This window comes from Myotis myotis, unplaced genomic scaffold (genome assembly GCF_014108235.1).
Source record: "Myotis myotis isolate mMyoMyo1 unplaced genomic scaffold, mMyoMyo1.p scaffold_m19_p_1, whole genome shotgun sequence".
Classification (NCBI taxonomy): domain Eukaryota; kingdom Metazoa; phylum Chordata; class Mammalia; order Chiroptera; family Vespertilionidae; genus Myotis; species Myotis myotis.
In genome coordinates, this window is record NW_023416313.1 from 50,157,093 (window position 1) to 50,168,665 (window position 11,573).

The 11,573-nt window shown below is 42.2% G+C and overlaps 1 protein-coding gene across 3 annotated transcripts; it reads left to right on the forward strand.

Moving 5' to 3' along the window:
- Window positions 1-438: 438 nt before the first annotated feature.
- On the forward strand, window positions 439-9,073 carry CCNG2 (cyclin G2). Of its 3 annotated transcripts, none has more exons than XM_036337280.1 (8): window positions 439-567; window positions 1,468-1,605; window positions 2,253-2,390; window positions 3,471-3,721; window positions 3,906-3,984; window positions 4,073-4,171; window positions 6,460-6,665; window positions 7,981-9,068. In XM_036337280.1, exons 2-8 carry the CDS (start codon window positions 1,468-1,470, stop codon window positions 8,102-8,104), a joined length of 1,035 nt encoding a protein of 344 aa, XP_036193173.1. In that variant the 5' UTR covers window positions 439-567; the 3' UTR covers window positions 8,105-9,068. The 3 variants fall into 3 exon arrangements, with proteins under 3 accessions (XP_036193173.1, XP_036193183.1, XP_036193192.1); XM_036337290.1 differs by lacking the exon at window positions 439-567 and adding an exon at window positions 1,116-1,356 and having other exon boundaries at window positions 7,981-9,073; XM_036337299.1 differs by lacking the exon at window positions 439-567 and adding an exon at window positions 1,368-1,388 and having other exon boundaries at window positions 7,981-9,073.
- Window positions 9,074-11,573: the final 2,500 nt, after the last annotated feature.

Here is an 11,573-nt window from a genome sequence, read left to right on the forward strand (position 1 = left end):
GGTGCAAAGCGGTTAGAAAGGATCTCCTTCCGCGCCTCAGCCCTGCCTCTCCCTTTCTTCCCCCACCGGGTCTATCGCAGAATAAAGCCGACGCCCACATTCCACCCTCCGCCCAGGAACCGAGGGGGAGGGGTGGCTCGGGAAAGCAAAGGAGAGCCTCGGCGGCCCCCAAACCCGCTGGGGACCGCGGCTGAGAGGCGGGATTATTTTTCAAATCCTGCTGAGAAGCGAAGAATCCCTCCGCGGCGCGTCACGTGCCCCGCCCCTTGGGGGCCTGGAGAGCCCAAAACAAAAACAAGGGGTTTGGTTGGGCTTCGCGTCGGCCGTGGCGGCTGTGCCCGTGGAGGCTCAGGGCTGGGGGGTGGGCGCTGCGCCCCTGGCGGGTGGGCGCGCTGGGAGCAGAATGAAGCCGGGGCTGTAGGGCGGCGGTGACGGGGGGAGGGGTCGGATGCGGGTCCCGGGCCTCCGCTGAGGCGGCGGGTCCGCGGAGACAGGTCCGGACGCCCCGCCGCACCCAGTCCCCGACGGACCGCGACGCCCGGCCGGTGGAGGCGCGTCTCCGGCACGGTGAGTGCTCCTGCCCGGGTTTCTTTGTTCGCGGTCGGGACTCGGCGGGGGCGGGGTGCCCAGCCCTCGGCCCCGGGAGCGACTCCGGTCCTGCCCCAGCTCCAGCTTCGGGGCAGTGGGCGCCGGACTGGGGCAGATGCTGGTGGGACGCACGGAGAGTCCGGGAGGGTCCGGACAGTCCTTTGGTGCGCCTCCCCCCACCGCCCGTTTTGTCACCGGCGTTCGCTGGGGTGGTGCTTCTTGAATTGACAGCCCGGGGCCCCGCACAGTTGCGGAACCGGGGCATCCGTGGTCGGACCGCTGTTGTCGGGACGCGGGTGGGCTGGGCTTTTGTCTCCCCCTGGGTCTTGACCCCCCTCGGGTGCCACCGGCGCCGCCGTCGCGGACGGGGAAGGCTCGGGCTGGAGTCCAGCTAGAGGGGCTCGGCGGCCGGGCCCCCGGGAGGGGAGGGCGGGGCGGGGCTCCGGAGTCTCCTCCCTCCGCTTCTTTGTTCAGTCGCGAGACTTGCTCTCCCTGCCCCCCTATTGTGCAAAGCTGGCACCCCGGGGCCCGCGGCAGGAGCTGTGCCCGGGGCATCCCACCGGAGAGAGACCCCGCTCCCCCGGCTTCGGGTGGGGCGGGCCCTCGGGACACCGCCGCCCGGGGACGTTTTCCTGGTGGTGAACCGGCCGGGCCGACCCAGACTGGCCGGCCGACGTCACCGCGCCCCTCCCCGTGCCACACCCCCCGGTGGGGTGGTTGGATCTCGCCGGGGCCGGGCCGGGCCCCTCCGCGGCTCGCTCTCGCCAGGTGTGTGCTCGTCCGGGCGCCTCTCGCTGGAGGTATTTCCTGCCCTTTCCCCCTGACCCCCGTTCCCGCCTCCGCAAGGACCCGCCTAACTGTGTGCTGTCTTCGCTGCAGATGAAGGATTTGGGGGCCGAGCACCTGGCAGGTCGGGAAGGGGTCCGGCTCTTCGGATTGTTGAACCTCTACTTGGAACAGGAACAGCGGTTCCAACCGCGAGAGAAAGGGCTGAGCTTGATCGAGGCTACCTCGGAGGTAAGTCGCCCGGGAACTTGCTGCAGCTGCCGAGAGGGTAACGTTTCTGTTGTTGTTGTTAAGTGGAATCAGGACTGAAGACGGGCAAGTTTCTTCAGACCAACGTCGGGCTTCCTGGAGGACGAAGATACATCTTACCCCGGGTCAAGCGTTTGTGTCTTAGCAAGAATGAGAGTGATGCTGACCCCGGAGAAGTGTTTCTGCAGATGTGGCGCTCCAGCCTCAGCTCCGGGGTGGGAGACTCCCTGGGCATCCTGCAGTTCCCTTGTGGAAATGCCCTTTGCCTGTGAAACACTTGTTGTAGGTTCTCAAATAGTTAATAAACAGACAACAAAAACCCCATAAAGCAAGCAAGTAACCATCTATGTCCATTACAGGGAATCGAACTATATTTGCTATGACCCTCTGGACGTGTGGCACCAGTTCATTTGGTGAACTGCCTAATTCTTTTGAGATGTACATGTTTAAAAAGCAATGATATTTACACTTTTTGTAGCGGAAAAGTGTATTGCTTTAGTTAAATATTACCCTTTGCCCCGTATTCTCAAAGGTTATGGGAAAAAATTACCTTATTTGAGTTGAATCTGTGTGTATTATCCATTTAGTTCTAAGAAATAGTAAACTTGGGCTCTTGGTTTTCATTGCAGAATGATAACACTTTGTGTCCAAGATTGAGAAATGCCAAAGTAGAAGACTTAAGGAGTTTAACCAACTTTTTTGGATCTTGCACTGAAACTTTTGTCCTGGCTGTCAATATTTTGGACAGATTCTTGGCTCTTATGAAGGTATTTAATAATTTTTTATAAATCTTGATTTTTCTATACCCAGTGCCTACTACAATGGCCAGCATAGGAGGGTTCGATAAATATTTGGCAAATGAATGTACTTACGTCACCATACATAAACACTTTTAATAATTGGAACTATGATCTTTAGTGTCAGATTAAGACTACAAAATCAAGTGTATTGTATTTTAAGTTAGGTTTTGCTGTACGTCTTACATGCCTTCCCTTTGAAGGTTTAACATAGTGAAGACTACTGTTTTTTAGGTAGTCTCTATATACCAGTGTGTATACAGTCCTTACTGTAAGGTTTTCATCTCCCATCATGTTTTTGTTGGAGCCTAGATGTTTTTAATACTGAAACATAAGTGGAAGTATAACAGTCTATTAAAGGTGACCAACTGCCTCTCCTGTAAGTCTGCTCGGAGCAGGGAGTCACAGTCTTACTAACAATTACCAGCAACTGTTAGAGAAATGTGGTGATTTTTCTGCCAATAGGATGCTGTCAGCTGCTGGGTCAGTTTTTAGGGCACTGAAAAGAAAAGGGCAGCCATCTGCCCATGGCAGCTTTTACATATGCTTCACTGCACAGCTGATGCAATGTTTCTCTTGGGCAAAGTTTCATTGAAGTATGGGATGATTCTTAGAGATAAGTAGATAAGAAGATTAAAAGATAAGTGGATATGTTATTTTTATATCCAAAGAAGTAGTTTATTTTCTAGGAGTTGAAAGCTTCATGTTATTTTGGGAGAGAATGTACTTTTACGAATTTCATGAGTTTGAAAGACCAAGTATAGGCAGTGTTAGAAACTTGGCTTTTGAACTTGTATTTAATTATTTTTATCTGCATTTAAATAAGTTAATTTAAATGCCCAAAATGCCTTTTATTTTAAAGGAAGGTTAAGACAGTTTAAATTGTGAAAATGACTAAATATAATTGTGGGTAAAAAAAAGTACAGGGATGCAGCTTGTTTGTGTTCTGTCTTAAAAGTAGGGGCATTACTACAGTATTCTTAAGTGTCTGCCTTGCTAAATCAAGTAACAATTGTTTAGAAGAAGACTTTTGTTTTTTTTGTTTTTCAGGTGAAACCTAAACATTTGTCTTGCATTGGAGTCTGTTGTTTTTTGCTGGCTGCTAGAATAGTTGAAGAAGAATGCAATATTCCATCCACTCATGATGTAATCCGGATTAGTCAATGCAAATGTACTGCCTCTGACATAAAACGGATGGAAAAAATAATTTCAGAAAAATTGCACTATGAATTGGAAGCTACTACTGCCTTAAACTTTTTGCACTTATACCATACTATAGTATTTTGTCAGACTTCAGAAAGGTCAGTGGGATTAAAAATAAAAATTTTATACTTTAGATTGCTATAGCTAACAGTAACGAAGTAGAATGCCAGTGAAGTTTATAGTTTTACTTCCTCCAAACTTTTTAATGGCAAGTCCTTAAAATTGTTTACGTCTTTGGAAGTTTAGTAAATAAATACATTGTTTTTTCTTTTCATTGTATAGGAAAGAAATACTGAATCTTGATAAACTAGAAGCTCAGCTGAAAGCTTGCAACTGCCGGCTTACCTTTTCAAAAGCAAAAGTAAGTCAATTTCTTGCTTATATGATTCACAGTTTCTGTTTTGAATTAAAAAATGTTTATTTTACTTAACACTTTTTTTTTCTTGTAGCCATCTGTATTAGCTTTGTGCCTTCTCAATTTGGAAGTAGAAACTTTGAAATCCATTGAATTATTGGAAATTCTTCTGCTTGTTAAAAAACATTCCAAGGTAAATATATTCAGTTCTTATTCTTTAAAGCAAGTTTTCTTCCTAATATTTCACTTTGTTTTTTTTCCCCTGTGGTGACTTAAACATTAAGTAATACTTTATGGGGCTCTTAACTTTTACACTCACTTTTTAAAACATCTCAAGTGTTGAAGTTCTCAAAATGCAGTTTTGACCCAGACAGTATTAAACTGGAAGGGAATCCTGTCCTTAGCCTAGCTTCTTTCTGCATTCAGATGTCCCTTCTGTAGTATTCTTGCAAATTGGTAATACAATGGTCTGCTCTAAAATACACACTAGGAAGTAGACTTACTAAATACACTGATGGCATCCCATTACATCTTTAGGGCTGATTCATCCCATTAGTAGCATTTCCAAAATAACATTAGCTTCGTTTTTCTTTTTAAACTCCTTAGGCCAGCCCAGTACATTTTTGGCAGTCATAAAGGTGTAAAACAACTATAAAGGCACAGTCCCTTTTCTTAGACTTAGAGTCTAGTTGGAGATATATGGAACTTAACATGTAGTGGTATGTTCTGTCATTTATTCTGTGTCTGAGATAATACTGAACGTAGGGAGTACTTTGGGGTTTTGTTAGCAGAAGAGTAAGGTATGCCAGGAGAGGCACTATTACTGGGAAGGTGTAGACCAAAAGAATCTTAGTAGTGATAGTTTGGGCAGCAAAGGCTTATTATAGCCAGGAAGCTGGTGGACTATAGAAGGTTTGGGAATTACGTTAGGGTAGGCTTGTAGATAGAATGTCTAGGTGATAGTCACAGGAAGCTGTGAGAATATCTAACTTGAGTGGTTTTGGAAGTCAAGCATGGAATATGAGGCAAGGAGCCACAAATGATCAGTATTTGGAACAAATGATAGAATGTTGGTACCAATGGAGGAAATTTGAGAGAAGTTAACTTGTGATCAAAGAAGTATGATTTTTACCTTCCAGGTGGTAGATGTCTAGCAGGTATTTAGCAGTCTGGAATAAAAATTCAAGATAGCCCTGACCGATTTGGCTCAGTGGATAGAGCATCAGCCTGCAGACTGAAAGGTCCCAGGTTTGATTCTGGTCAAGGGCATGTACCTTGGTTGTGGGCACATCCCCAGTAGGGCGTGTGCGGGAGGCAGCTGATCGATGTTTGTCTCTCATCGATGTTTCTAACTCTCTATCCCTCTCACTTCCTCTCTGTAAAAAATCAATAAAATATTAAAAAAAAACACACACAAAAACTCAAGATAAATCATAGTTGGAGATCAAGAGTTGAAATTTCTCATGAAATAATAAAGCCTTAAGAAACTTGGAGTCTTTTGCTTAGAGGTTGGTTGAAATTATGTTGGTTGAGCTTTCAGTGTTGGCAGTTTCACCATTAGGAGCCAAGTGAAGGAAGGTACACCTGACAGGTAAGAGCACTATCAGGTTGGGAAGAGGTTTTCAAGAAGAAGGTAGCCAAGAGTATTGAATTTTGATGAGAGGCCCATTATAATGGGAATTGAAGGAGGTCATTGGATACCTAGGAGATGATGTTAGTAGAATGAGAAGGGAGTGGTAGAAGCCAGAATGCAGGGGGGTTAAGATGTAGCTGGAATGGTGGCCAAGATGCTATAAAATTGTCTTCTGTTTGTGCTAAAAGTATTTGTGAAGTATTTTGTTTTTAACAGATAACTTCTAGCTTGTGTTTTAGTCAGGAATTTATTAGTTTTAATGTAAACCATTTATAATTTATCTGGAAATATCCTCAGTGAAAATTGATTCCGTGAAATAAAGTGGGGCACTCCCTGGTCGTGGAGAAACTACGCCCTTTTGGGGAAATTCCTCTTCTGTCACACTGCTAACTTCTTCATTAGCATTTATCTGGTATCTTAGTGTAAATGCATATTTTTAGCAATCAAAAAATGCTTTGTTACAGAAACCTAAATTATTAATTTCCTTTGCATTGGGACTGTTAAAGAATATACTTGATAATTGATTTAGTAACAGACAAGTGTTTTTAGATCAGTGTGTGTTCTTAATAGGCAAAACTTTCTATGTATTGAATCCTATGTAAATTATCTATACCTTTGGTGCTCATCTCCTAAACCAGTGGTTACCCATATTTGACTTCACACTAGTATCACCTGGAGAGCTTTAAACAAATTTTTGATTCCCATGTTATACCCTACATCGATTAAAGAAGAATATCTGGGGTGGGAGCCAGGCATCAGTATTCTTTTAAGGCGTGTAGGGCGACTCCACGGCACAGCACGGCTTGGGAACCACTATTTTAACCTCTTGATTAAAATATTTTTTTCAGGTTAATGACACTGAATTCATTTACTGGAGGGAGTTAGTTTCTAAATGCCTCGCTGAATATTCTTCTCCTGAATGTTGCAAACCAGATCTTAAGAAATTGGTTTGGATTGTTTCAAGGCGCACAGCCCAGAATCTCCACAACAGCTACTATAGTGTCCCTGAGCTGCCAACAATACCAGAGGGGGGTTGTTTTGATGAAAGTGAAAGGTAAGCAGATTCCTTAACTGATTAGACTTGCCAGACAAACTATACTCAAAATGGGACCCGGGAATATTATAAGGCATCAGAGAAAGTCCCTAGTCTAATAGCATCTTTTCTTCAGGTGAGAAAATTAGCCAGAAACAGTTAATTATTAAAATAGGCTAATAATTTAGAAGTGTGCTTCCCCTCCCTCCTTTTTTAATAGTTTACTTACTTTTAGAGAGAGGAAGAGAGAAGAGAGTGGAACATCGATGGGCTGCCTCCTGCATACCCCCTACCGGGAATTGAGCCCACATCCTGGGCATGTGCCCTGACCCATGATCGAACCAGCAACCTTTTGGTGCATGGGACAATGCCCAACCGAGCCACACCAGCCAGGGCCCCCATTTTTCTTACTAAAAACAAACAAAACACCATGCTGTACATTATATTCCCAAGATTTAAAACTGGAAGTTTGTACCTTTTGACCATTTTTACCCACCAAACCCCTCTTTTTGCCAACTACCAATCTATTCTATTTGTGAATTTATGAGTTCTGTTTTTTTCGTTTTTAGGTTCCATGTATTAGATTAAATAGAATGTTGTCTTTCCACTGACGTTTCGCTCCTCCCCTTTAAAAAACTGGTTGTTTCCCATCTCCTTTGCTCTTTGAAATATAGTTTTAGTTTTTTAAAAAAGTGAAACAACATTCTGGGCTTTTCAGTGTTAGTAAGTATGAATTCCTAATGTGGTCTGTGGGAAGAGGCTGTGGTTAAAGTGCCTGGGGGTGGGGTGGGGGGGAGGAACCACCACCACAAAGGTGGCAGAATTCTGTAGATATTTTTACAGTTTTGTCAAATGCCATTGTCTTTTATTAAGTTAGATTGTTTTATATGGTAGGGATAAAGGACCAGAAGTTCCATTTCATAGTTTATTGGTTTTTTGGTTGGATATTGAATTTATTAGTGATACAATTATTAATGCAAGAAAGATGGCGAAATCATGCCATAGGAGATATGTTGTCCTTAGCCTGCATTTATTGGATCTAACTTACTTAAAATTGTACAATTAATTGATGATAGAGTTATTGGTACAAGAATAATAGCTTGGCAAATAGTAATTTGTTGAAACCTGTTAAGAAAATCTGTATTTTCTAAGGAGATTATAATAGAGTTCAGTTTAGGAAGTCCTTATAAGTTAAATTTTCTCACTGTAAAGCTTAAAGTTTGAATATAAAGATTCTGAGACTAGAGATACTTGTTTAGCAGTTTTATTTTGTCTGTAAAACATTTAAGTATATTTAAAATAATGGACTTTGCTTTGTCTCTTCTTTTCTCTTTAGTGAGGACTCTTGTGAAGATATGAGTTGTGGAGAAGAGAGTCTCAGTAGCTCTCCTTCCAGTGATCAGGAGTGCACTTTCTTTTTCAACTTCAAAGTGGCACAGACACTGTGCTTTCCATCTTAGAAATCCTACTGTTCTGTGTCAGAATTTAAAGTGTGTGTACAGGTTTCCAAGCAATAAATGGGGGAGTAGGTAGTTCTCTGGTCCAACCCCCATCTAGGCAGGAACTGCATAGACTGGAATATACCTACTTTCTATTTATTATTCAGATCAGATCTGGCCTATTTTCATATTTAATCCTAAGCCATCAAATGGGTTAGTGCCTCTTGAACAAGTAACAATACTTTAGACATTGGCACTTTATTTTTCTCGTTGATCTTTAGCTACTTGGGGGAGGAGGGAAGGTATTGATACCTTCAATTTTATTACTTTTCAAGAATTTTTGAAGATGAATAGTATAGGTAATCTTAAACTTTTTATAAAGCCTTCAGGTGTCTTTATTTAAACAGATTGGGAGTGGGCCAGTACTTCCTTAGCAGGGAAAATGGATAAACCTTTAATGGTTTATCTTAAGTCACTCCCCTACCCCCATTCTCAGAACAGAGAATACTAGTATACTCTTAAATGTCAAACACCTTCTTTGTTTCTTTTTTTAAATAATCACTTACCTGTTGCCGACTCTATAAACTTGGGAATTATAATGTTGCCATATCTGTAAATTTTAGTATGTAATGTGTTAGTTGAGGTTTCTGCCAAAGCAGAAATAATCAACAGGCTATGGTTATTAGGTAATTGCATTCCTAATGCCTAAGTATTCTCAGACTGTAGTATTATTTTAATGTTATTAAAACAATCCATAATCTGATAGTTTTGCATGCACCTGTGTTAAAACAGTGCAGAAGGTTGATCAGAACTAGGTAACTGTGGAATTGTTAAATGTTGATCAAGTAGCACATTTTATCTCATTTTCATATATTAAAAAAAGTCTGCATGATTACATTTTACTTCCTTTGTAATTTACATTTCAAAAATAATGGTATTAGTGTATGGGTGCCAAGATTGAATATAGAGTAAAAAAAAAAAAAAAGGAAAACTTAAGTGTGTGTAGTGTTACAGTTTTGAGCATATCTGTGTGGTGGTACAGCCATAAGAATAGGGGACTTATAAACTCTGTACACATGAAATTCTGTACAGAGAATTTTTAAATTTTATAAATTGTATATGAAAATGTAAATCTTAAAAAAATGTACATAAAAATACTGTATTTTTTTACCTTGTGTGTGATAGTCTAGTAATTGCATGTAAATATAATTTATTGTGTATTCTGTATTATAAATCAAACATTGATGACTTACTTTTAATGGTAAGTCAACATCCATTGGATGTTTCCTGAAGTGGATCTTAAGTAATAATGGATTACAACTCAAAATAAAAATATTAATGAATTGTACTCCTTGTTTGCAATCATACCTTAATTTTTTGGTAAAAGAAAAAGTGCTTGCCTTATTTCAGTAGGGAGGCTTGAAGTGAGGCTGGCGTGCCTTCAGGATAAGCCCTCTCTCTGTCTGGTAACCAGAAGTCCTCTCGGTAAGATTTCCTTATCACAGTTTGGCCCATAGCCTTGGGAGATACTGAAAGTGAATCTGTCATTTGAGAATTGACCTCTCTCTCAGATGGACTCATATTAAACAAAATGCCTGGTAATTTATAGTGAAAGGCAACAGGTATCAAGTAGACCAGAATACTCAGGTTGGCAGATTAGTACAATCTCTGAAGACAAACCAAATTCTAATCAGGTTTCTTGGTGAATCAGCATGTAGGGTTGGTGGTGGCTGTGACTGAACCCTGCCAGCCTCTGGCTCTGGACCTCTTTTTCTAAGCCTTTGGGCTTGGCTTGTGTTGCAAGTGGTGGTTTTGGTTTTGGTTTTGTTTTTGCATAGGTTTCCCATTGAGTTTGACTATAGACCTTTGTTTTCTCTAGTTGATTAGAGAATCATATTCAATGTAGTTTTCATGTGATACCTCTTCTTTGGAGATATGGGCATGTTTTCCTACTCTGCTAGTGGAGAGTCCCTGCTTACATATTTTGGTAAATAGTAAACAATATATTCTGCTTTCAGGTGTTTTTTTAAAAATTCTCACTTGGGGTTACTTTTCCATTGATTTGTAGAGAGAGTGGAAGAGAGAGGGAAAGACAGAAATATTGATGTGAGAGAAACACACTGATTGGTTGCCTCTAGCATGCGCCCTGACCAGGGTTCGGGCCGGGGAGGAGCCTGCAACCAAGGTACATGCCCTTGATCGGAATAAACCTTTAGTTCCTCCAGGGTTTTGTTACTTTTCGTACTAAATTCTCTTTCTGTGTGACTCTGTCCACACATAGCTTCATCTGTTCTCCTTTCTGGTTTTTAGTTCATGTTGTCTAGAGCTCTTTACTCTCAACCTGCTTAGTCACAACTGGCCATCCAACTTGGAGGTTCTGATTACTCCCAGACCTGCTCTTCCTGTATAATCTATCTTGGTGGAAATGTATTCTATCTACTCAAGTAGGAAACTTAGATGATATCCTAGTCTCCTCCCACCTGTTTACTGGAGGTCACCATTGGTACGATTTCATTTATACTTTACTGGTATAACTGTCTTTTTTCTGCCACAGGTTTGATTTAGACCTGCATACTTTATCAGCAGGGTTGCTACAACTTACTGATCTCAGCCTCCAGGCTTACTCCCGATTCCTTTGTTGCCTGGGTATCATTTAAAAATATGCAAATATGTCTCTCTGAAAAATTGCTCAATAGGTACCTCAATCAGAATAAAGTCTGTATGATGATATACAAGTCCTTTCCTCACCAGAACACTACACCTGTCTTTGGCCTTTTTGTTTTTCCTCTTCCCACAAGGTAACTGAAAGCTCTGTGGAAGATGGATTGGAGCAGGTAGAGGTGAGTAGGAGGGCGACTGGTCAGGAGTTGTGCACAAATCTAAGAGGTGATAAAGGACTGAACTAAGGCAGTGGCAATGGGAATGATGTGAATGATCCCACGTCCCGCGTGGTTCTGGGTTTGGGATCTGGAGAAGGGGCTGCACGCAAATGAAAGGGACGAGACAAGAAATAATAATTTGGAAATATTGGGGCCAGGCGGGGAAGCCCAATGCAAGAGAAAGTACTTCCACTGGTGCCCAGCCTTGCCAACCTTTTATTCAATTTTGGATACACATCTAGCTCTTAGGCAGATAATTGCGGTAATAGACTATCTTAAAGGTCAGTAAATATTAGATGTACTCTGATACTATCTGGTCAGGAGATAGCTTGACCCCCATTGTCTGGACTAAACCATCAGTGCATAGCTTTGGCCCTTGCCATGGGCTCAAGGTTCACCAGCATTCAGGGATCCTTGTTTACACTTCTCTGATAGTGAAGACAATGGGTGGCTTCCTGCAGAATGAGGAAGAGGGAGGAATTGAGAAGCACTGTCTATTCTCTTGAGGCATTACTGGGAGACTCAGACAAGTCTAGGAGCCTGGTTATGCCCTCCTCGGGGCATTCAACCAAGTGGCTTTCCCATGACTGGTGAATAAAATAGAGATTTCA

Coding starts and splice junctions, on each gene's coding strand:
- CCNG2 (XM_036337280.1), top strand. CDS start 1,468: ATGAAGGATTTGGGGGCCGAGCACCTGGCAGGTCGGGAAGGGGTCCGG. Junction 2,391..3,470: donor GATTCTTGGCTCTTATGAAG/GTATTTAATAAT, acceptor TTTGTTTTTCAG/GTGAAACCTAAACATTTGTC. Junction 3,722..3,905: donor TTTTGTCAGACTTCAGAAAG/GTCAGTGGGATT, acceptor TTCATTGTATAG/GAAAGAAATACTGAATCTTG.